Source organism: Chelonia mydas, chromosome 16 (assembly GCF_015237465.2).
Source record: "Chelonia mydas isolate rCheMyd1 chromosome 16, rCheMyd1.pri.v2, whole genome shotgun sequence".
Taxonomy (NCBI): Eukaryota; Metazoa; Chordata; order Testudines; family Cheloniidae; genus Chelonia; species Chelonia mydas.
In genome coordinates this window covers 20210465-20235003 of record NC_057857.1, presented here as the reverse complement: position 1 = coordinate 20235003, position 24539 = coordinate 20210465, and the positions used below count along the sequence as shown (strand labels likewise).

At 41.4% G+C, this 24539-nt stretch overlaps 2 protein-coding genes across 3 annotated transcripts; one reads left to right on the top strand and one right to left on the bottom strand.

Moving 5' to 3' along the window:
• Positions 1 to 112: 112 nt before the first annotated feature.
• Positions 113 to 12572, top strand: PSMD5 (proteasome 26S subunit, non-ATPase 5). 2 transcript variants are annotated; one of them, XR_006286170.1, is made up of 11 exons: positions 113 to 365; positions 1503 to 1647; positions 1913 to 2026; positions 2576 to 2704; positions 5187 to 5296; positions 5864 to 6006; positions 7423 to 7614; positions 8474 to 8583; positions 9345 to 9485; positions 10025 to 11181; positions 11433 to 12572. XR_006286170.1 is itself a non-coding variant. In XM_043530488.1 (10 exons), exons 1-10 carry the CDS (start codon positions 193 to 195, stop codon positions 10280 to 10282), a joined length of 1515 nt encoding a protein of 504 aa, XP_043386423.1. In that variant the 5' UTR covers positions 113 to 192; the 3' UTR covers positions 10283 to 12572. The 2 variants fall into 2 exon arrangements, 1 of the variants encoding a protein (XP_043386423.1); XM_043530488.1 differs by having other exon boundaries at positions 10025 to 12572.
• A 3039-nt stretch (positions 12573 to 15611) lies between these two features.
• Positions 15612 to 18293, bottom strand: B3GALT9 (beta-1,3-galactosyltransferase 9). Its single transcript, XM_007060987.4, has one exon. It carries the CDS (start codon positions 16859 to 16861, stop codon positions 15755 to 15757), a length of 1107 nt encoding a protein of 368 aa, XP_007061049.1. The 5' UTR covers positions 16862 to 18293; the 3' UTR covers positions 15612 to 15754.
• Between the last annotated feature and the right edge of the window lie 6246 nt (positions 18294 to 24539).

Below are 24539 nucleotides of genomic sequence, written 5' to 3'. Positions count from 1 at the left end.
GGAGGCCACGGCACGGACTTGCCAGACTAGTCCCGCCCCTCGCCTGACAGCAGCCAACCAGCGAGGGGCAGGGGACCGCCATTTTGTTTGCAATTTCCGGACGCGAAAGGAACCTCTTAGTTACGCCCAGCGTGGTTGCCAGGGGAGTTCTCGCGATACTACTAGTTCCCCCGCCCTCGGTTTGGTCCCAAGATGGCGGCGGAGGCGCTGGAGCTCCTCGCCCGGGTCTCCCGGCTGGAGGAGCCGCTGGAGGAGCTGCGGGCCCTGCGGGTGGCGGTGCAGGCCCTGCCGCTGAGCGCCCTGCGGGAGCGGGCGCCCGACATCCGCCTCGGAAGCCTCTTCGCTCTGCTCAACGTGAACGACAGGTTCGCGGGGGCGGCCTGGGCGATGGGGGCGCCCGGAGGAGGGGGCTGGCGTTCGGGGTGGGCGATGCGGCATCACTGAGGTACGGGGGGCACCTCAGGCTGCCTCCCTGGACCTGGGGGCGCTGTGTGGTGGGTGGGGGCGGGGCGGCGCTGTGGGGCGCTGTGTGGTGGGTGGGTGGGGGGGGGGCGGGTGTCATGGCGAGGGGCTGTGATGCGGGGGGGCGCCATGCGAGGTAGGGACAAGGCTGCTGTGCCATATGCTGTTGCCGTGGGGGGGGGGGGGGTGCTCTGCTCCTCGCTGTGGTGCAGCATGAGGTGCTGGGTGTCCCTGTGGGATAGGGTCCTGTGTGCAGAGCCTGGCACTGCCACAGCCCTGGGATCCTGGGGCTCCCTCTGTTCATGGCTCTGTCCCTGAATCATTGTTTGGCCTGTGGCAAATCTCTTCTCTCTGCCATGGTTTCTCCATCTGTAAAATGGGGACGATACTCCATAAGGAGGTTGGGATTTGGGTTTTTTTGGGTGGTTATTTGTAAAGCTCATGGAAGGTGCTGTTTATTTACCGTGATATAAACTGCGGCAGTTATGGCTGCCAGGAAATAGAATCGGAGCAGTACAAAGTTGTTTTGCAAGTGCATAGGCCTGTAGTAGTAGTAAAATCTAGATTACTCTGCAAAATTTAGAATGGTGACAAAGCTTAGTTGATGGCAAATAGCTTCAGAGTTGTTGCTCTTTGCCTTAAATTATTAAATTCTGTGGATGGGTAATTCTTTAGCTAATGCTGAGGTCCCCAAACTGTGGGGTGTGCCCCCCTAAGGGGCATGGCTGAGGCCTGGGCCAGCCCCCATGGGGAGTGCCCTTTGACTGCTGGCTCTGACTCCCAGCCCCGTACCCGGGGCCCTGTCTGCTGGCCCCGTGCCCAGGGCCCCAGTGAGGGCTCTACTCCCAGCCCTGTCCCCAGCTGTGGCTCTAGCCTTGGTCCCCTTACCCCATCCATGTCATCCTCCCTCCCCACCCTGGAGCTGCGGTCCCGCTCCCGGGGTGGGTGTGTGTGTGTGGACAGGGGTAAGAGGGGGTGTGACTCTGAAATGTTTTGGGGACCACTGAGCTAAGAGGTGTTTTTCCTTCCCTTTCAAACAGAGAACAGATTGCTTTATGTGTTTCTATCTTGGAGCGGTTTCTTCAGGCAGTGGATCCATTGTATGTAATTCAAAACTTCAGAGAAGAACTTCAAAAAGGACTCTTTCATCCTGATGATTCAGTTAAACTTCTTACGATAGCCCAGGTATGGACTGTAACTCCTGTATTCAAATAGTAAATAGTAGGGTAGATCTTTGACCATTCTTGGCTAGTTTTAATCTCTTACCACTTTTTTTATATTACAGTTTAATTCTTTACCTCCCAGTACCAAAGTAGGACAAAAGCACCATATTGCTACTTGTATATAGATTCTAGTTAGAAATCCTACATAGACTTGCTGAAATTTTTCATGTTGATGTTTTGCATCTGGTGGAAACAGACTAATACTATATGTTCAACTGAATTTTTAGGTTGGAAGAATAGCTGAAAATTCAGATGCTGTAAGAGAAATTCTCAATAATCCTGAATTACTAAGGCAAATCATTTATTGCATTGGTGGAGAGAAAATAGCTGTAGCTAAAGAGGTAAGTGTTGCAAACAATAAAAGCTTTTTTCTTTTTCACACTAATAGAAAGGTTCAAAGCATTTTATGTTATATCTACAGTGTCTGAATTAGCAGCCTTGATTATTCTTGGATAATAGAGAAGTGGGGGCTTGGATAGCTCAGGAAACCGGGATCAGCCTTGGGGTAAAACTTCCAAAAGCATCTAAGTGTCTTAGGCTCTGAAGTCACTCTAGGTAAAATTTTCTAACACACCCATGTTGTTGCCATCTGGTAACTCTCGTCTGTGAAGTGAATTGATGGGGTCTCTTGTCTGATTCCTAAAGGATTTGTTCACATCACAGAAACCAGCATAAGTAGCACTCTTGCCAGTCTCAGCAGAGAGACCAATAATTTTCAGTCTTCTCCCATTGATAAAGCATAGCTCTAGATGTCTTATGTATTATTTAGCCTATTGGAAAAGAACAATTCAACTGACTCTTCTGATCTTGCTTTTTCATTCTACAATTGGTTCTGCTACGGGGTGTGTGTATGTGTCTGTATTACCACAAACCACTGCCTTTATTTGTAGGCTATCAAATCACTGTCGAGAATAGCACAGACTCAAGATGGGCTGGAGGCTTTATTTGCAAGCAGTTTTTTGGTTGACTTGAAAAATGTCATGGCAACAAGTGATGTCGTACGATACAGAGTATATGAGGTAAGAGCAATGTAGTTCTTGGTGTTTAAGTTACAGGGCACCACGACTCTAGTGCATTGTAATTCGGAATGGGGTGTTTGTGAGAGGGAACATATCTGTCATTTTTAACTGACTTGCAAACTTCGTACATTTCTGGAGGGAAGAAAGATGGGGTGGGGGTGGGAAAGGAGCACACCATAATTCTTTATGAAATCATGAATCAGTTTTCTTCTCTCCCCTCCCTCCCCAACCAAAAAAAAACAAAAAACAAAAAAACCCCTCAAAGGCTTTTGAAATGGGGTGGGCTGAAGGTCTGGAGGATATTTATGGGCTGTTCTCTATTATATTTTGTTTTTAAATTATGGTGGATGGGGGCCCAGAGCCTAGGATGGACATCTATAGATATTACTATAAATCAAATAAAAAAGACAGGTGCATCTCTGTTTTAAAACAAAAAAATATATGGGGAGTGCTGATGGTAAATCACTGCCATGGGTTAACATGTGAAGCCCTGATGGAAATGAGTTCTGGGGGGGTGGGGGCAGGCATGTATTTAAGATGGTGAGAGCTAGCCACTAGGGCTGTCAAGTGACTAAAAACATTAATTGCACTGTTAAACAACAATAGAATACCATTTATTTAAATATTTTTGGATGTTTTCTACATTTTCAAATATATTGACTTCAATTACAACACCATACAAAGTGTACAGTGCTCACTTTATATTTTTGATTACAAATATTTGCACTGTAAAAAAACAATAGTATTTTTCAATTCACCTAATGCAAGTACTGTTGTGCAGTCTCTTTATCATGAAAGCTGAACTTACAAATGTAGAATTATGTACAAAAAATAACTGCATTCAAAAATAAAACAATGTAAAACTTTGGAACCTACAAGTCCACTCAGTCCTACTTCAACCAGTCGCTCAGACAAACGAGTTTGGTTACAATTTGCAGGAGATAATGCTGCTCACATCTTGTTTACAACGTCACCTGAAAGCGAGAACAGGCGGTTGCATGGCACTGTTGTAGCTGGCGTCACAAGATATTTATGTGCCAGATGTGCTAAAGATTCATATGTCCCTTCGTGCTTCAAGCACCATTCCAGAATACATGTGTCAATGTTGATGATGGGTTCTGCTCAATATCAGTTCAAAGCAGAGTGGACCAACGCATGTTCATTTTCATTGTCTGAGTCATATGCCTCCAGCAGAAGGTTGGGTGGTTCAGGTTCTGTAGTTTCCGCATCGGAGTGTTGCTCTTTTAAGACTTCTGAAGCATTCTCTACACCTCCGTCCCTCTCAGATTTTGGAAGGCACTTCAGATTCTTAAACATTGGGTCGAGTGCTGTATATATTCTTAGAAATCTCACATTGATAAAACGCAAAGGTACCAATCTGCTGTGAAAGTGTTCTTAAAATGAACATGTGCTGGGTTATCATCCAAGATTGCTATAACATGAAATATATGGCAGAAAGTGAGTAAAACTGAATAGGAGACATACAATTCTCCCCCCAAGGAATTCAGTCACAAATTTAATGAACGCATTATTTTTTTTAACAAGCATAATCAGCATGGAAGCATGTCCTCTGGAATAGTGGCCGAAGCATGAAGGGGCATATGAATCTTTAGCTATCTGGCACGTAAATATCTTACAGTGCTGGCTACAGAAGTTCCATGCAAACGCCTGTTCTCACTTTCAGGTGACGTAAATAAGCGGTCAGCCGTATCCCCCGTAAATGTAAACAGACTTGTTTGTCTTAGCAATTGGCTGAACAAGAAGCAGGACTCAGTGGACCTGTAGGCTCTAAAGTTTTTTACATTGTTTTGTTTTTGAGTGTAGTTATGTAACAAAAAATAATTTACATTTGTAAGTTACTTTCATGATAGAGATTGCACTACGGTACTTGTATGAGGTGAATTGAAAAATACTATTTTTACAGTGCAAATATTTGCAATAAAAATAATATAAAGTGAGCACTGTACACTTAGTATTTGGTGTTGTAATAGAAATCAATATATTTGAAAATGTAGAAAAACATGCAAAAATGTTTAATTTCAATTGGTATTCTATTGTTTAACAATGTGATCGCAATTTTTTTGAGTTAATTGTGTGAGTTAACTGTGATTAATCGACAGCCCTACTAGATACATTAGAGTAGGTGTATAACTTCAGGTATGTGGGTGGCAAAGGAGCAGTCACAAAGCTTAAAATGTGTGAGGAAGAGAAAGGAATGGAGAGGCTGGCGTTTTTAGCAGAGCAAAGGGAACAAAGCAGGATGCAAGAAAAAATCAAAAACATACTGCAATCTGAAAACTTATTAGTGAAATAAGCTTTTAAAGCAAGATGGGGGTTAATCAGTAATGTTTTCAGGCAAAAATTCTGTTTGAAATATGTAACGTATAGGTCTGTATAACTTTATAATCATAATGTGGTATGCAAGCACTCAGTCTTACACAAATGCTTTTATACACCTGCCCTTCCTGTGCTTACTTTTTAGTTAATTGTTGAGATTTCTTCGGTGTCTGCAGATTCTTTGAATTACTGTGCGAACAGTGGACTAATATCTGAGCTAATAGAAGAACTGACTGGAGATGATGTGCTGGTCAGGTATGTTGACAGTGAGATTGTTTTCAAAAGCAGATTGTACTTATTGTTTTCCAGACAAGGATCCATAAAAAAATATTTAAAAGGCTTTGGATTACAACTGTATTCTAATTGGGGAGGGGGAAGAGGAAATCATAACTCTGTTCAAGTTTGTTTGATTTTGTACTGCTAGCCAAACACAAGAGGCTATACTGGAGAGAATTAAACACTGACAAAATATTGATTTAACCAAATTTGAAAGTAAAGTTGATTCTGATTCAGGATTGGGGTCTCACTTTGATTACCTTAGTTTGATCATTTAATCAGAGATGCATGCAGGGCCTCAACCCCCACAAATCAGGTCAATTATTTTTAAAAATTGAGTTGGAAGAAAATTAAAAAAAAAATTTTTTTTCTTTGGGTACTAGTGCAATATAAATATTAGGAGCATGTTACCTTTAAAATGACAACTTTGAAATATTAAAACATATTAATTTCTTTATCAATCTTTTGAGATTATCTAGATATTTAGGTTACTTTAAAAAGGATATGAAATAGGCCAGGTGAGCATTTATTCTTTATCTTCTATAGAGCTACCAGTATAGAGATGGTGACCTCATTGGCATACACTAAGCATGGACGTCAATATCTTGCCCAGCAAGGAATCATTGATAAAATTTCCAATATAATCATTGGGGCAGATTCTGATCCTTTCTCAGGCTTCTATTTGCCAGGTGATGTTATGCATTGATTGTTTCCAGTATTGGGTAATGTTGTCCACCTCTAATGAACTGTTAAACTAAGGGCTTTGAACTTTTTGTCCTGAGAGGAAATGTGTATTTTTGAAAGTAAGAATGTTATAAATGTATATGTACCTGAAATGTTTATGAATGATCTAAAACATGATTGCCTTCTTTACATAAGGGCACTGGGAAAAGATAAAAGTTACAGGGTCGCTGTCAGGTATAGTAGGCACACAGTTGAAGGATTGCTGTTGTCTTGCTAAACAAGATATTAAAAGGACCCCAACAACTTGAAACTTAGTTTAAAAAATGTAAATTCAAAGAAGTTTGAGGTACTCCACTGCCCAGATATGTCTGGAAAACCACAAAAACTAGATTATATTTTTACTATTTTTTAAAATGTAAGTTTCCCCTCTGTTGCTGTATGAAACTCCTGCACAAGCGGGAGAAACTCTGCATCTTACAAAACTTCAGTGTACAGTCAACCCCCCCCCCCCCCCCCCCAAACAAACACACACAAACCCTACCCCTACGTTTTCTGTGATATTTCAGTTATAGTAATCTGAAGCGTTACTTGCAGTAAAAGAAGGTCTTTTAAAAAAATCTTCTGGTAGAAATCATTTTGTTTCTCAAAGTTGGGATATACTTTTTAATAGGAATGTTCTCCTGAACTTATTGAGAGTGAAACATTTTTGTGATTTTTTTTTTTTTTTTTTTTTTTTTTTTTTTTTGGAGAATCAGAAAATGAGACTGACTAGTCCTGTTTTCATTGTCCAAGGTGATTGAAATGGAAGGAAACATCATAAAGAGTGGAGAATATGAATGAACTGCATGCTGCTTGAATATTAAGCAATTGCAACTTTGATCTGAAATTCAGGATCAAACCACCTATAAGTGTGTAACTTTTATGTGGAACTTGGTGGTGCTTGGGTCAGCCCATTTATTAGTAGACAGATGTCTATTTCACACACGCAAGGAAGCATTGTGCTGTTACAGCTTCAGCAGAGAGGTGATGGATTAAGTGCGTGATGGAAAATGAACTCTCTTACTTCTAGAGCAAAGTTGAAGTATATTGTTGGGGCATGTCTAGGCTGGGATAAGAGGGTTAAAAAAACACCACTTAAAATTTCTTATCCTTGTCTAGATGTCCATTAAGCATGTAGGAGTAGCTTGCACTGCCTCTGCTTGTGCTATACACATTTGTTTTAAAAATACTGGCTTTATCTAGTGGTGTCCTTTCACAGTGATATCACTTTTTTACAGCTGAACAATTTTATCTTCAACACACTTTAATTATGCCATTCGGGTAAAAGTCTTTTGGTATCTTTTCCTGGTTATTGACTTGAAATTATGCCACTGAAGTTATTTTTCCTTTCTGTTGAATGTTTCTTGCTTTACTTTTGGTAGGATTTGTGAAATTTTTTGGAAATCTGGCTATTGTAGACAGCCCACAGCAGATCTGTGAACAATATCCCGTCTTTATGGAAAAAGTATTTGGAATGGCTGAAGGCCATGACCCAACCATGATTGGAGTGGCTGTGGACACGCTTGCAATCCTGGGATCAAATGTGGAAGGAAAACAGGTTTTACAGAAAGCTGGTTTGCATCAAGTTTTTTCCCTTATATTCTAATAGACAAAGGGGAGCTTACTGAGGGATTTTCACACTCAGGAGTGGGGAAAGGGACCTTTAAAATATATTTACTTACCAAAGATTTCTGTTTTAATAGCTGCAAAGAACCAGGATAATAATTTTCTATGCACAGTCTCTCTTTAATTTTGGTAGGGTGTGGAAGAATAGGGGAAGAGGAAAATACTACTGGCTCTGAAGAGGAGCCTAATATATATATATGGCATTACTAGCTGTGATGAAACCATGTTCATGAAACACATGGCAGTGTCAGAGCTGCAGCTTGGGCTGTCAGCTAGAATTCCTCATATTGCAGTGGGCAGCATAATGCAAGTCCACAACAGCACTGTAATTTTAGGAGATGTTCATCTTTCCTCCATGATATGCTTTCTTAAAAAGGAGGAGGAAAATACAGCCATGTAATATACATCTTTTGCCTACAGACATAGATGAATATGTTTGTGTGTTTCCTGGTAACATCACTTTGTTTTTGAAGATTATAGGACTTCTTTTAGTACAAGATGAAATGGCTGACCAAAATGGCCCAGAGGATTCAAAATGCGATACAGAACTTTTTTCACTACCAGTTCAAATCTAACCCAGTTTGGTGAATATCCATACCAACAGATGGCAGCTATATGTATTGTCAGTATAGTATATCTAGAACTGCTTTTGCTCGGGCTGTGCATCTCAGCGCTCTTCTCTAGCATTTAATTCAGTCTACTGTAATATTAATAACTTGACATAGTACAGAAGTTACTGGAGATTTTATTAGTATGTTGGGAATGTGCATGACAAATGAACATTTCTTAATGTTTTTATTTTCAAAGGGAGTAGATTTGAACATCTTTTAAACAGAATAGGGCACCAAGCAAAGAATCCCCCAGCAGAGCTAAGACTTCGATGTTTGGATGCCATATCATCTCTTCTTTACTTGCCAGTAAGTTGTTTGAAATGTAGAGAAATGACACTATTGTGTGTTTTGTAGAGGCTAAGTCAAGGTTTCTTAATGGTTTACTGTTTTTGTAATGAACTCTTCAAACTTGTATTTTTTTAAAATACTGTATTTGCTAGTGGAGAAGAGTAACGTGGTTTTAATTCGTGTAAGTGAAGTGTGTGTGCTTAGCAGATATATGATAACATTTCTGTTAAATAATAGCTGTTTTCAGTGTTCAGAATGAAAAGTTCTGAAGTTCTGTGAAATTGTCACTTTGCTCAGAATAGGACAACTTTACAGTGAAAAGGAAAGTGCATGTAGTGTAATACTTATGGCTTAAAGGGACATTATAAAACTATTTGAAGACCAGAATGTACTAATTAGGTTGTGTAACCCACCCCACTTAACGTAAATAGAAATGGTTTCAAGATTTTTTTTTTTTCATTTGAGTGAAGCATCCTCATTTAAATTTCCCCTGCAGCCTTGTGAATTCCAGCAGCAGCAGTAGTAGTCAAACTCCTAAGAATCGGTGAGAAAATTCTACCCTCCAAACTGAGTGAAATACAAAAAGTGAACTGCATAAGTGGGGAAAAATAAATTTGATACTTAAAAATTCTTTGTTTAAACTGCTGTTGGCTAGGTGACTTAGTTTTAAATTGATTTTTTCCTTTATAATTTTCCTGACTCTTGAACGAATATTAAAAATGCAAAAATTATTCATCACAATGTTTCTGGCCTCTTTCATACTTTCTCTCCACGTGTAGCCAGACCAGCAAACAGAAGACCTACTAGGAATGACTGAATCCTGGTTTGCTGCCTTATCTAGCCAGCCACTGGAACTCTTCAGGAGTATTAGTACTCAGCCATTCCCTGATCTCCACTGTGGGGCTTTACGAGTGTTTACTGTAAGTTTCCCTTTTTTTTAAAATGAGACCAGAAGTTGTAAATTCCTTTCCTAGTGATAGCATCAAGTTGTTATAATGTGTGTAAATACTATCTTTGTAGACTGACTTCTGTAAACAAATCTATGGTGAGAGATATTTCAGCTTGTCTTCAGTGTCCAACACTCATATATCAGACCGAAACCTAAATAGAATCCAAAGTGGGCACCAAACAAGTCTGGTCTGCACTTTATATCCTCTTGTAAACTAAAAAATTAAGTTTTAGCCTCTCCTCATTGTTTGGTGCCACAAAAGTGATGATCCATAATTCACTTATAATCTAAAGGGGAAAAATAACTCTAGAATCTGTGTCTAGTATTAAAATACTACTGCTTGATTGGACAGCCACAACGTCTTATTCTAGTGTCCATCCTCCGGTTGCCCAGACTGCATATCCGATTTCAGTTGTATTCTCATCTCTGATGATAGCTTAACAATCAGCATATTGTATTAGCATATTAAAAAAATCCAAACCTGATTATTTTTCTTTTCCTGATGTTTAGGCTATTGCAAACCAACCATGGGCACAGAAACTGATGCTTGACAGTCCAGGATTTGTGGAATATATTGTAGACAGATCTGTGGAACCTGACAAAGCTTCAAAGGATGCCAAATATGAACTGGTTAAGGCCCTTGTAAATTCCAAAACAATAGCTGAAATATTTGGAAACCAGTACTACTTAAGGCTGAGGGCTTATCTTCATGAAGGTCCTTATTATGTTAAGGCTGTTTCTACTACTGCTGTGGAAGGGGCAGAATAATATCCACGTCATTGCATTTTTCTTTTTTAGCAATCCAGTGTTATTGGAGCAGTGGTTGGTCCAAAATGGCTCCAGTTTAGGGGCTCTAACCTCATGAAAGAAACTTTAGAAAGCACTTGACTCAGTTGTTTTAAACTGAAAATAACTAAGAGTCAGGAGAGTAATTCTCAAACAGCCATAGGGCATAGCATGTCTTACTTTAAAGAATCGTGGTGTACCTAAATCCGCTTCCTGTACATTTATTATATTATTTTGAAACAGCATTGTCTAATTGACTTGTATAAGCAGTTTAACAGCTGATACGCATTTTGTTTTGCAGAAATTTTTGGTCTTAGTTAAGTTGAGTGTGTGTTTGCTTGGTGATCCCATGTGTTTTCTCACTGAGCCACACTTGAAAAAAGCAGTTTCATAACATCAAATGCTACAGTAGCTTTTTCTTTCTGACATGGCACCTGAATGGAAAGTGTGTTTTTAATTAACTAATCATGGCTATCTGTGGTCTAGTTTATTACAATTACACTAGCTACTTTCAGGGGCTTTCATGCCTACAAGAGATGGTGCAAAAAGAATTTTGTTTTTTTTTTCAGTTTGGTTTGCTGGATGTAAGTCTTGTATAAACAAATAGTTCTGAATGTTCTTTACATCTTATGTGGAAGATGAACATGAAAAATCTTAAATTTTTAAAGATACTGTCTGATAAAGTGAGTGTTAAACCAAATTGGAAACTGCTTTTTTTTTTTTAATTTTAAAAGTTATCATTTTTAAATTATATCCGAACTTCGTTAATGTTAATTAGAATAAAAGTGATAAGAGCAGAGAGCCTTATGTTTAAGGACATAAATTTAGCCCTGGAGGAAGTAACTCATGGCTATGGCCCAGGGATTGGCAGCCTTTGGCTTGTGGCCCGCCAGGGAAATCTGCTAGCAGGCCGGGACGGTTTGTTTACCTGCAGCGTCCGCAGGTTTGGCCGATCACAGCTCCCACTGGCCACGGTTCACCGTGCCAGGCTAATGGGGGCTGCAGGAAGTGGTGGCCAGCCTGCTGTGGCCTGACATGGTGAACCGCGGCCAGTGGGAGCTGCGATCTGCCTAACCTGCGGACGCTGCAGGTAAACAAACCATCCTGGCCCACCGGCGGATTTCCCTGGCAGGCCGCGTGCCAAAGGTTGCCGATCTCTGCTATATAGCCTATTATAATTTGGTATACCACATAGGTTTTACACATTCTCTGAAGAACAGTTTGACTAATATGGAGGACAGGATTCCAGACTAGATGGGCCGTGTAATGTATTTTGGTCCACAGATCAAGACTATTATATATTTTTTTCCTTCTGTCTTATTTTAGACCATGAATTACATACTATTTTAGTTCCAAGGATGAAAAATAAAATCTGTGGAATACTCAAAAAATGTATTAAATGAAAATTAAGGTAATCATAGGAAGTAGTAAGAAGAATATCCAGTTGGATATCTGTACAGAAGTAGCTTGCTCATTTCCCTGTCCCCCAAACCAGGGCAAATGAATAGGATGCCTTGGTTGCACTGCAGCCACCCCTCCGGCTGAGCCAGGGAGAAATGGCATTGGGGTGCAGAGGAAACAACATCCAGCTGTCTGCCAGATGATTGCTGTGGTGCAGGACCTTTTAACGGTGAGGCGAGGTGCAAGAGGACTTAGAAAAGCTAGATTGTTAGGTGGCAGGAGAGGAAAGGTAATGAGTAATATACTATTTAAATGCAGAATAACTTTTTATGTAACATGTCTGTCACTTATTCTTATGAACTGGAATTCTAAAAAAGATTCTTTCATTCAAGATTGTGCAAATAGTGGCGTATAAATCCTATGCTTGTAGGTGCCCGATAAACACCTTAGATATCATTACCTCTGCACAGGCTGTATTGGTCAATATTAGCTATGTTTCACTTTTTACGTGGGAATGGTTAATGACCTGTTTTCCATTGGCACAGTGCAGGCACCAAAAATGCCAGAAATCCTGCATGTGGAAAAAATTTAAAATATTAAAAATTATGTTGAAAAGAATGTAAATATACCTTCCACTTGGGCTGGCTAGTTTAACTTTATTATGTTAAGTGGTTTTTGTATGCTGGTAGTTATCTGAACAGTGTACTGACATTTCAGTAAACTTTTCTACAATTCGTAAGTCTCTTCCTTTATGTGATAAGTGTGAGCACGTGCAATTGTCACTTATGAAAACTACTATGTATACCAGTGTTTGGGAACATTGGCTGCATATGCTACATTTGTCTAATACAATATTTTACAATGCCACAGAGATGTTTTCATGTTTGTGTATTTATACATTTTTTTTTTAGGTGAGCTTTACTGAAAGCTGCTGCTCGCTTTAATTCTGAGCAAAAAGTATATATTTTTTTCTCCCTTCTGACAAATGCAGAGACTGATCCTTCAGTGAGTTACCACTAGCCACTCAAGCACTGTTCTGTACTCCTTCCTCAAAGCCATGTGGCTTGCATGCTGTTGATAGCCTATAATTTGCACAGATGAGAAATAAAATAACTATTTTTTCTCCTCGGGTTAAAGTAGTAGGTGGCAGATACATAAAGAGAAAAAGACCAATGATGCAATCAGAATTCAGGAAAATGACTTGGCAAAATCTCAGAGGTTAAGAGCTTGTCTGCATAGCAACACTCAAAGTTAAACTGAACTAACTAAGGTGTGAATTTAAAATGGATTAGTTAAACTGCATTAGGCCCCACTGTAGAATTAAAATGGCCTTAATTCAGTTTAGTTAATTCACTTCAAAGTGAAATAAACTAAACTGAATTAAGGTCATTTTAATTCTGAAGTTTGTCCATAAAGGGGCTTAATTTTCTGGCATGTCCCCATGTAAATGAGCCCTAAGTAAAGCACAAACTCCCACAGCCTTCTTCTTTCAAATGCTCCAAAGTAAACTTCTGACAGTCCTGCTAGCCAGAGCAACTGCATTGAATTAATAGCTGAGGACTCAATGTGTTCTTTCACACACTCTTTACCTGCTTATTATTAGAACTGTTCAGAAACTGTGTGTGTCTGAAAGGAGAGGGGTCCCCTTTCACCATTGAAAATATCAATGAAAAAAGAATCCATAGAAAATTTTGACTTAATTAAAAAACCAAAAGTTTTTGGCCCGAAGCAGATTTGCCTTGAAAAGTGTTTTGACAACGACCCAATTTTCTGTCAAAAAGCAGTTTCAGTGGCCTTTTTTTCACCAACTTATATAAGACCAGTGTAACAAAACTGGCAATTTAAGTACAAGATCTGAGTGCAGCTCTTCCCTTAGCTTCACAACTTTTATCCTGCTGCTCTCTTTGGTCATCGCTAGGACCCTACCAAATTCATGGTCCATTTTGGTCAATTTCATGGTCATAGGATTTTTAAAATAGCAAATTTAATGATTTCAGCTATTTAAATCAGAAATTCCACGGTGTTGTAATTGTAGGGTCCTGACCCAAAAAGGAGTTGTGAGGGGGTCGCAAGGTTATTGTAGGGGAAGTTGCGGTACTGCTACGCTTATTTCTGAACTACTCCTGGCGGCGACACTGACTTCGGGGCTGGGCAGCTGGAGAGCGGCAGTTGCTGGCCAAGAGCCCAGGTCTGAAGGCAGCGCCACTGCCAGCAGCAGTGCAGAAGTAAGGGTAGCTGGTCTCCCCTGTGAAATCTGTAGAGTATAGGGTAAAAGCACACAAAAGACCCTATTTCACAGGGGTTGGGGGGAGGGGGAGAGACCAGATTTCATGGTCCATGAATCATCGTTTTACTAGGCTCTTTTGCCACAAATTCCCCAGCTGCTTTGCTTTAAGCATTCTGTTGCTTAGAGCTGCTCTGAGCAAAGTTAGATGACAGCCCCTTAAATGCCTCCTGGAGCTTGTCTACCCTAGCGTTCCCACCAGTAGAGCTGAAAGAGGGAGAGGTATTTCACCAAAAATTTCCCATCACAGCAAACTATTTGTCTGCAACAGTCTTTGACAAGTTCTTTATCTCCCCTCCTTAAATAAAATCTGAACTCGCTACCTTCTCATCCTCAATAATCCCCATGCTGTCTCATCTGATTTGTTCTCCAGTGTCTTGTTTTATCTAGGCAGAGACCTTCATAATCTGATTCTAAAGTACTGTTTAAACTTAATGGTTTATCTACTTTCTAAAAAACTGATCTGCTTGGATGCCCAGTTTGGCAAAGGTGTGGCTGTCGCAGAGATTCATCTACAAATGATGCATGGGCTAGAATGTGGGAAGATTGTTTTTTCTGTCCATCATAATTCTTGAAATCTGACATTGAGTCTTCTCTGCTAACCAATGGACTATGTATCATTTGCAGTGGTCTTAGATTACGTGGGACTGGCACAGTTATGAGTTAATTACACTGACTTTTTTTTATGGAAGTGGTGTTACATAAAGTTAAAATCCTTAGTGCCATTTCAATGTTTCTGGTGTTGAATTTGATAAGAGCAAAAGTTCAGTGTGTACAATTATATATGGTATAATGAATCTCATTTACTCCAGGAGGATTGGTATAAATACCTAGAGAATTTGACATGGCACTTTTTGCAAACCTGCCAAAAATCTACAATTTGCGTTTCTCTTCCCAACAGGAAATAGGCTGTGCCCATCACAGCCATTCCATGGTATACTGTGATCTTGTCAGCAACCACAGGCTGAGCTGGATTGGATCTGGCCAGTACTTGGATGAGAGACTTCCAAAGAGAATTTAAGGCTTTACAGGAAGTGGTGGCAGACATTAGGTGACATTCTTACTGCTGATTCAATGCTGACCCCCATATTCCAAAATAATGTAGTACAGGGCTGCTACAGGCCATGTCTTCTGAATGAAATATAAACTGAGGTCATGACTGCTTGTGATCATTAAATACAAGGCAGTTCTACAGGACAGTTAGGTTGGGTTTCCTGTGTAAAATCTGCTTATCAAGCTGTTCCCCTGGTAATTTCAACGGGATGCTCTATTCTTCATTCCTGTCCTACACTGTTTAAGTGGATGCAGAGGTAGCTACATTTCACTGGAGAGTGATACGATTCCCATATTTTTGCAAAGTAGTTTGGGATTGAATGATGCATTACTCAGTCAAATTGGATCAAAACTACAAAAGTAGTTGCATAGTGGGGCAAACAACTAGACAACATGAAAAAACAGCCAGTTCTTTAAAACAGCTTTTACTTAGAGAATAAGAATTGCATGCAGTTCTACATCCTTTATGTGAAAAAGCACATCCAGTGCACTCATTATCATAAATTAAATCACTGAATTCAAACACAGATCCTTGTTTAGCATCAGGAATAATTCACTGTCAGAACAGGGTGGGGTGGGGGGAGCTTTCACATTTAAAAACTAACTTTGAGAGGAAATGTTCAACGCAAAAGGCGAAAGATCAGATGAACTTTCTAACAGGGAAGATGACAGGTAAAGGTGTAAGTACAGTTTCTTCACATAGAGAAGTTAAAATCTTAATTGGTAAAATGCAAAGCCTCCTTTTTTATTGTTTCTATGTTAAAATGTTTAAACTTGTCAAAATAGGTCAGGACTCTGCAGGACACAAGCCCATAATAAGTTTCCAGTAAAGTGCAGTCTTTCCCATCGCTTATCTCCCTCCATTCTTTAAATAGCTCATCATCTTTCATTTCGGAAGAGGTGAAAATGAATTTGTAGCAACATCGATTGTATCTAGTGTGCTTTTTCCCAGAAAATCTAGAACTTTGAATGGGTATGATGCCAGCGTTCTTAGCACAGATTCCAACAAAGACGTCAGGAGGAACAAAAACTGGTGTTTCCCTGGCAACAACGTATATCTTCCGAGCAACATCCTGGGAAATGACAAAAGCCGTTCCACTACAGTAATCTGGGTAATACTCTTCTTGATATTGACTGAGAGAAACGAAGCTCTGGCTTTGAGGGTCTCTGTCAGGCATATCTTGATGAATGACCCTTCCAATGTAAATATCCTCAAGATGTGTTCTTAAGCTGAGCAAATATTCAGCCAAACTTGGAATGTTGACAAACATTTCTTCTTCGGTTTTGAGAACAAACCTTGCGGTGGAACAGAATGTTACAGTCCACTCCATGCTCATCACAATCTTCAGTGTCTGATTCTCAAAAGAATCAAGGAAGTTTCCTTCAATGATATCTCCATGCTTTTGAGACTCTTCACTGATGTCTAACTGGATGGTTTCTGAAGCTGGCTTTCCTAAAGCAAACAAAATAAGCACAGCATACCCCCTGATGCCTGTCACGTTACCCCAGGTTCGTCTGATCAGGTTACGCCTTGTCCTGTTTTCTGGGCTGCTGCACGCAATAACAAGCAGAAATACCTCTTGATCTGAGCACACCTCTGAACTGCTGATGATGTAAGACTTGGACATATTGGTCTTTAGGGGATCCATGTCTAATTTCCTGGCCTTCTCCCTGATTTTGAGAATTTTCATGTCAGTGTAGGTGACAGGCAGCGAATGTAGAAAGTATTCCTCCAGTAAATCTCCTCCAAACAGCAAAGCATGGAAGAGCATGATGTTGAATATAATAAAACACCACTGGTGTGTCCGAAGTCTGCAGAACATCACCTGGAGAAGAGATGGACATTCACTTCTACCTCTAACTGATTATAAAGGTAGTTATTTCAGAAGATACTGGCTAGTGTGGAGCCAGGACAGCCTGGTTCTGTTTTTCTGCTATGCTATTTTGGGCAAATTACTTTTTCCTCTCTGGTCCTTACTTTCCTCATTTGTGAAATAGAGAATGATGCCCACATTTGTGAAGGGCTGAAAGATCCATGGATGAAAAGTGTGATAATAAGCCCATTAGTCTGTCAGGCCTACTTTGTTCAGCATATGGAAATGGTAGCAACATACAATAACATGCTAATATTTTTCTGAATTTGGTCTAACTTATTGGTGTCAGTGTTCCTAATGACCCAAGAGATTTCACAGCATGCTCCAGCATGAGTTGGATCATTTTAAAAGCTTTATGCAGCAGAGTCTTTGACATTTAAATGCCCATAACTTGAATTATTGTGAACTAAAGAGGAAAGTCTGTGTGACTTGTTAATTATAGAGACTTGTTCTCATTCAGGATGCCAGAAATTAGAGTTGGAAGAAATTGATCATTTCATCTAGATGATCTCCATACTATGTAGGACTGTGTCCTGTTGTATGTCTGTTAATGTTTTGCCTGGTCTCATTTTAAATATCCTAAGGGATGGGGCTTCTGCTATTTACCTGGGGAACGTCATTTATCATTTTAGACTTCCACCTCTTAGTTTAACACAATTGTACAAGCTGTATTTAGTAGATATGGACTTGCTTTTTCATGCTTTTTTGTAGTCATGATTTCTAGCATAAATAACTAAAATTAACCCACTTTCCAGTTACTTTACTATTGGCATGTTCATTAGTAAGTGGGATGGAGTCAGCGCAGTCCTATTGTAGCTGATGACCCGCGGTAACATTTTCAATTCTAAATGGTCTCCTCCCGCACCATGTACTGTAGCTAAATGATAGAAAGCACTTACCTGCATGGTACCAATAAATTCTATGTGCTGTCAGGATCGCTGGAGCCTTTTTAGGTGAATTTTTTTTTACATTTATAAGCAATATTGCCACGTCTGAAACTGAAGAGGCAGAGTTGTATGTAGGTCTGTCAGGCTAAGGTTACCTGCTAGTAATCAGATCCACTGCACCTTTTATTTCCCCTGACTGTGAAAGGAAATACAATCCAGGACAATCTGCATGTTGCAGCTGCATAAAACCCAAAGTAATTAGAATTCTAGCCATTCCCTTTATTAATTTCTGATACACAGAGGGAGCGGGGACCTGAATAGAAATATATTTGCCCTCACACACCCTTTCTAAAGGAATAAAGTAACACTGATATTAACACTGTAAAGCAGACCAGGCTACACTAGTACTAATACAATAAAGTTGTGTTATGTATGCCCAACTTGTGTGGGTTTTGTGTTTAGAGGAAGTCATTTGTACGTGATTATTCTGCTGCAATTTCTGTGATCAATACTGGGTCTGTGGAGGATGAGTTCATGAAAGGCCCATGCCTCTGTTCACACAGAGCTGTGGATCTGCATTATGAAAATCCTTTTATGTTGGTGCTAGATTCTGTAAAAAAATAAAAAGCTGATGTGGTCAATAAGATTTGCCCACCTGCTTTCTAAGCTTTATTCTGTGCAGTTGTTCCTGCAGAGCAAAACCTATGAAAGAAAGGGACCAACTTCCTAGTTTAAGACAATGCAAGCACAGCTTAATGTTGTAGTTATCTTTTCTTACTTGGTGAAGAAGTTCTCAATTCCTGTCATTCCTGGGCTCTGGAGCCTTTGACATTAATGTCCACGTGTAGCTGTAGCTTCTGTTCTTGTCCTACCACCTGGTGGTGCGATCCTGTCTTACTTCACAGGCTGGGCTGGGCCGGTGCTTGGATGACACCTCTAACGCACAGTGCAGCTGGTGACTGAGAAGATGGTGAATAATACTGAGCCTTTTTCCAGAGTGGTGTTCAGGGGGCTCTGCTGCAGCTGCTGTTTGATAAGACAGAGAAATGAAACCTTGGCTGTTCGTGCTCATTGTATGATGCTTTTCACAAGGGTAACAATATTCAACCTTGTATCCTGGTCATAGTCCAACTTAGGGTGCCATAATTTCCTCTGCAACATCTCTCTTTTTCTCAGCCCTACATCTTGGGGATGTTTAGCATGGATATGAGCTTTACGTAGCTTGCACTGGCTAGTGCAGGCTTTGTACAGCCTACAAAGGCCAGCAGGTACTGTTTCTAACTATAAGCCAAATTCTACACCCACATGCATGGATGCAGTTCCTAATGAAGACAATGGGAGCTGCATCAGTAGACGGAATTTGACTTTAAATAATTAACTCCCCAACGATACTCAACGGTACCATTTCTTGGTAATGCCATGCGAACAAAATGAAATGGAATTTTCCAGCTCAAGCTGCTCCTGAGAGAGGAGAAACCCAAACAGAGAAGTGAACCACCCTATTTTTCTTTTCTTGGCTGCTCTTAACTCTCTAACCGTCTAGTTTGCTTCAAACCTTCCGGAAACTTGAGTCCTTCCCATGGCATTAGATGTTGCTTAAAGCATGAACTAGGCACCAGCACCCTTGTCTATGCTGGTCCACTCTTGGCATGTCCTCGATGCTAATTTTTACCTTTTGCTTTGAGTACTGTTTGGTGGAGGGATTCTTTTGATCAGTCTCTTCTGTGTGTTCCTCCAGCTGCCCAAGGGCACACCTACACATGTGGAAAATAATGTCTGAAATTTGGGGTAGATTTTGATTTGATAGAATGGAAAACTTCCTGCAACAATTAACTGCGCAGAAACTAGCATCTCTTCCCTCATCTCCTCCAGTTTCTGGAATCTAAGATAATTGCCTTCGTGAGCACCACAGACGTACATTACTTACTGCTCTCCTTGCAATTCCGGTGCCAATGTATTGGTATCTCAAAATACGCTCCTGCCACGGCTATGAAAGTGCAGAAAAAGAACTGTGATGTGATTTGAGACATGACCAGCAGAGGGCAGTGTTTCATAATGCAGAGCAGAAAGGCTGTCTCAATGGAAAGCAAAGGTAAGTCCGCAGCCACACCTGAGGCTGGACTAACACCCAAGGCTGGAGATAAGGGAAAGTGAAGTGGAGCTGTACTACCTGGGTCAGAGAATGTGGGAGTGCATCAGGCTGTGAAACCCAGGGTTTGGCTCATGGGAAGATGGGAATATAAGGGCCCTAGTCAAGTCAGCATGGCTGGGATTGCTGCAGAGGGAACGGTAAAGGACCCTGAGGATGTCTGCAACTGCAATTAAAAGCATTCAGCTGGCCCGTGTCGGCTGACTCCAGCTTGCAGGGCGTGGGCTAAGGGGCTGTTTAATTGCAGTGTAGATGTTTGGGCTCGGACTGGAGCCTGGACTCTAGGACCCTGTGAGAAAGGACCATGAGATCACCCAGTCTGGCCTCCCTGTAGAGCACAGGCCATGAAATTTCATCCACTTACCCTTGTATTGAGCCCAATAACTTGTGTCTGGCCCAAGTATAACATGTATGCTCTCCAAGTGAATGTATGCATGCTGACCCATCAGCCTATGGACAAAGGATCTTTTAAGATGCAGAATCAAAGTTCTTGTAACTTGTAGCCCTTAAAGGTCCAGTGGTCTTTTTGTAAGAGCGGGGATGTTAATGTAGTGTACCGCCTAAATGCCAGAGCAGTTGTTATATTCTGCCAAACTAAAATTCATTCTGGAGTTCCAATTCGATAGGACTCTCTTTGCTTTTTGTCCTAAACAGTCATGTAATGTTGCTGTGTCCTGTTAAACAACTGCTGTGTCCCACCCCAGAAGAGGCTGCATTTCATTGATGGCTTCAGTGATTCCTGAGTATATAGTGTCTGAAGAATGAGTGTAACAGAGCCTTTGCTTTATTAATCTCAGCATGGCATACAGGCACTGCTGAAGTTTACTGAGATGCACAACAATCAGGAATTAGAGTCCATGTGGCAAGCTGTTAGGTTTCCTTCCCCACTCTGAACTCTGGGGTACAGATGTGGGGACCTGCATGAAAGACCCCCTAAGCTTATTCTTACCAGCTTAGGTTAAAACTTCCCCAAGGCACAGATTCCTTTCTTGCCTTGGGATCGCTGCCACCAGCAAGTGATTTAACAAACTATCAGGAAAAGGACCACTTGGAGTCCTATTCCCCCAAGCCCTTACACCCCTTTTCCTGGGAAGGCTTGAGCATATATCCTCACCAATTGGTTACAAAAGGACTACAGACCCAAATGCCTGGGTCTTAGAACAATGGAAAAATCAGGTTCTTAAAAAAAAAAAAAATTTATTTAAAGAGAAAAAGGTAAAAGAATCACCTCTGTAAACTTAGGCTGGTAGTTAACCTTACAGAGTAGCAGAAAATTCAAAGAGCTCAGAGGAACCCCCTCTAGCCTTAGTTTCAAAGTTACAACAAAACAGGGATAAACCTCCCTCTAGCAAAGGGAAAATTCACAAGTTGAGAAAACAAAGATAAACTAATACGCCTTGCCTGGCTGTTACTTACACGTTTGAAATATGAGAGACTTGTTCAGAAAGATTTGGAGAACACTGATTGATGTCTGGTCCCTCTTAGTCCCAAGAGCGAACAGCCACAGAAACAAAGAACCCAAAAACAAAACCTCTCCCCCCCCCCCCAACATTTGAAAGTATCTTTTGTCTCCATTGGTTCCTTTGGTCAGGTGCCAAACACGTTACCTGAGCTTCTTAACCCCTCACAGGTAAGGAGGAATTTAGGCTACCCCTATGGTTATGACACAAGCACTGAAGGCATCTGCAGGGGTGACCGCTGAGTCTGGCAACGCTCCTGAAGTGGTGAAAGGAAGCCATCACCACCACTCGATCCACAAGGAACTTGCCGGGCAATTTAAAAGTGGAAAAGGACTTCCAGGTTCCCAGCAGCCAGGCTCCTGAAAGGTACTAGGGAAGTGGAGCAGAGGGCAGCCAAAGATCTGGGCAAAGAGGAACCTGAATAGTTGCGTGTAGGAGGCACAAGTTGGGAGTTTTGCATTAATTAAATGAAACTAAAATCCTTCCAAACTGACATGTCGCCTTTTAAAAATATAGCTTCTCCTAGCCAGTGTACGTACTGCTTTGCTGTTGGGTTGCTTATGAGCTGTGGACTGTGTGCACTGCTTTGTTGTTGTTGGGTTGTTTGTGAGCATTCAGCTCCACAAATTGGTCAAAAAACAAACACACAAATCTGAAGACACCGTACAGCCTTTTCTCAGGGGGGCAGGAAGCACATTGTTACCCTAGCGCATGAAGGATCATCATCCATCTCGGAATCTGGTGCCAATCAGAAGGCCGCTAGACTTAGAACAAAAGTGGCTTCTACTCCCACCTCCCTAGGGTTTGGTGTCTTGTAATAGATGGGGGTTTCTTTAAATATATAATCATCACAAGTCCTGTTACTGTGGAGAGCCTCTTGCCCTGGGCTTGGAAGAGGGTCAGCTGGGGTATGCGCTGTTGTCAGGGGGTACGTGAGAAAAATCCTGTAATGGCGGACAACGCATCGTCTTCTCCTTTACAGACTTTTTTTTCTTTTCTGTTTTTCATAGGTATATTATGACCCTATCTTAGATGGGGGTACATGGGAGACTACATGTTTTGGAAGAGGTACGCAGCCTAAGAAGTTTGAAAACCACTGTCCTAGGAACTACATTGTGGAGGACATTCCAGTGCAGATCAGATATTTCTGCCTATGCTGATGTGGCTTTTGGTGCTGTATTTGGGGCATCTCCCTGGCTTCTACGGTTCATAGCACTTTGCAAATATTTACCCTCACCAAGTCCCCTGGGAGGTAGGTCAACAGTATCCCTTGTTATATAGACGGGGAAACTCTGACTGAGGGTGACTTGCCTAAGTCTGCCCGGTGAGTCGGTGTCAGAGCCAGGATTAGCAGTTAGTAATTCCTGAAGTCTAGTCCTGTGCTCAGTCCTACTAGAGCATGTCTCTAGATAAATCTTTAGTGACAAACAGAAGTGCAGCTGTAGCAGGCTGCCTCTCTGCTGTCCCCTCTACTCACAGACATCCCTGTGTTACATCTCCTCAGGTTAAGCACCGTTGGGATTGTATCCAAAGCCTTTAGCAAAGGTCAGGTTTCCCTCCCCCCCCCCCCCCCCCCCCGCCTCCACCCTTTTGGGGGTATTTTTTAAATGGTCTGTCTCTTGTGCAACCATCTCTGAGGCTGGGAGGGGAAAACTGACTATGGAAAAAGCTGAGACAGGCTCCAGCCTACAGTACTTCTCTTCTCGCTGGTGCCCTGTTTACGATGGCCTGGATGGGCCATCAGGCGTAAGAGAGAATTGATACAGAGATGGGTTTTCCCTGCCCTCCCTTGTTGGCTTTGATTTGACTTGACTGTAGTTCACTGGTGCCCAGTGACTGGCACTCTGATCACTTCAATGCATCCATGCATAGGCTTCAAGTTTGGCCTATTAGCCAAATCCAACAGTAGCACCCTGGAAAGCCTGCAAGGAAGGATGGGCAAGACCTTTGCTTCCTTCATGCTAATGGTGGGGGAATATCCAGTTGGGCAGGGCAACGAACGCTTACTGTGTCCTTGATTCCCACTGTTGCAAGCTGAGCCACTCAGATGGCTCAGCACCATCCCTCCTGATTTGGTCCCACGAATGGAATGGCTCGGAGAGAATGCCTGGGCCTCTTGGAATGTGGAAGAGATCTTTTCCCACAGGTGCTCTGTTTTTTTGGGTGTGCCCAGAAGCCTTGATGATTTGTACTTTCCAACAGCTGCACGGGGTCCTGTAGTGTTGACAGCAGTGCTCTCGTCATTTAAAGTTATGACGAGCATAGGCAAATGGAGGTGGGGCTGTAATGACATGCCCAGTGTTAACAGTCTTAAAAAAAAAAAATACCTACAGCTTGTGAAATGTGTTTTTATGTTGTAACAAGCTGTGCTGATTGCTTGCTTGATCTCCCCAAAAGGGAATGATTCCTTCATGGTTCCCCTGTTGTTAATTGCTATTTAATTAGGCCTAGTATGTATTTAGTCTAGGAGTGGGGTGAGGCAAGGTTTGCAGGGGAGAAGAAGAGTGAAAAATGGAAAGCGCTTTAAATTAGGGGATGTCTTTCTAGTGCTTGTAAATGCAAGAAACTGAACAGGGGAGGAAGGAGTCTTCAAAGCACTGTCCAAATATTAACTAGTTAATCCCCAGAAAATCTCAGTCAGGTGAACGCGTCTGTATTGCTGTCCCTGTTTATAGATTGGGAAACCAAGGCACAGAGGTCCAGTTATACTCAGTAAAGTGAGTGTAACCACGCCGCACTCTTACTCCTCTGATCTGTTTCCTGGGAACATTCGGTCAGACCTGCTGACTTCAGCAATTAAAAAGAAATAAGGCGAGGAGGGAGTTATGCCTGTTGTCCCTACAGAGATACAAAGCTTCAGGTGAGGGAGCAGAATTCTGTTCTGGCTCATGCATCCTCACGGGACTGGTCTGAGTCTGCAGCAGTCAGTGTCACAAGTAGGCTAAGAACTCTAGAGTTGCTGGCTCCTAGCCCGAAACTGATCACACTCCTGTCTCTGTTTCTCAAGATCTATGGATGCAACATGCAAAGCACAACCTAAGGGCTTAGTAGCCTTATTTAATATTAATAAGGATTCTATATCTTGCCCAATTCTGGGTAGAGCATTCAGGCAGCGAGTAGGTTACCATGGT

What these genes read in the sequence shown, in the direction of transcription:
- PSMD5 (XM_043530488.1), top strand. Translation starts at nt 193, where the DNA reads ATGGCGGCGGAGGCGCTGGAGCTCCTCGCCCGGGTCTCCCGGCTGGAG. An exon ending in AAATAGCTGTAGCTAAAGAG is followed by an intron (nt 2,027 to 2,575) that starts GTAAGTGTTGCA and finishes CTTTATTTGTAG; the next exon opens with GCTATCAAATCACTGTCGAG. An exon ending in CTCAGGCTTCTATTTGCCAG is followed by an intron (nt 6,007 to 7,422) that starts GTGATGTTATGC and finishes TACTTTTGGTAG; the next exon opens with GATTTGTGAAATTTTTTGGA.
- B3GALT9 (XM_007060987.4), bottom strand. Translation starts at nt 16,861, where the DNA reads ATGTTCTGCAGACTTCGGACACACCAGTGGTGTTTTATTATATTCAAC.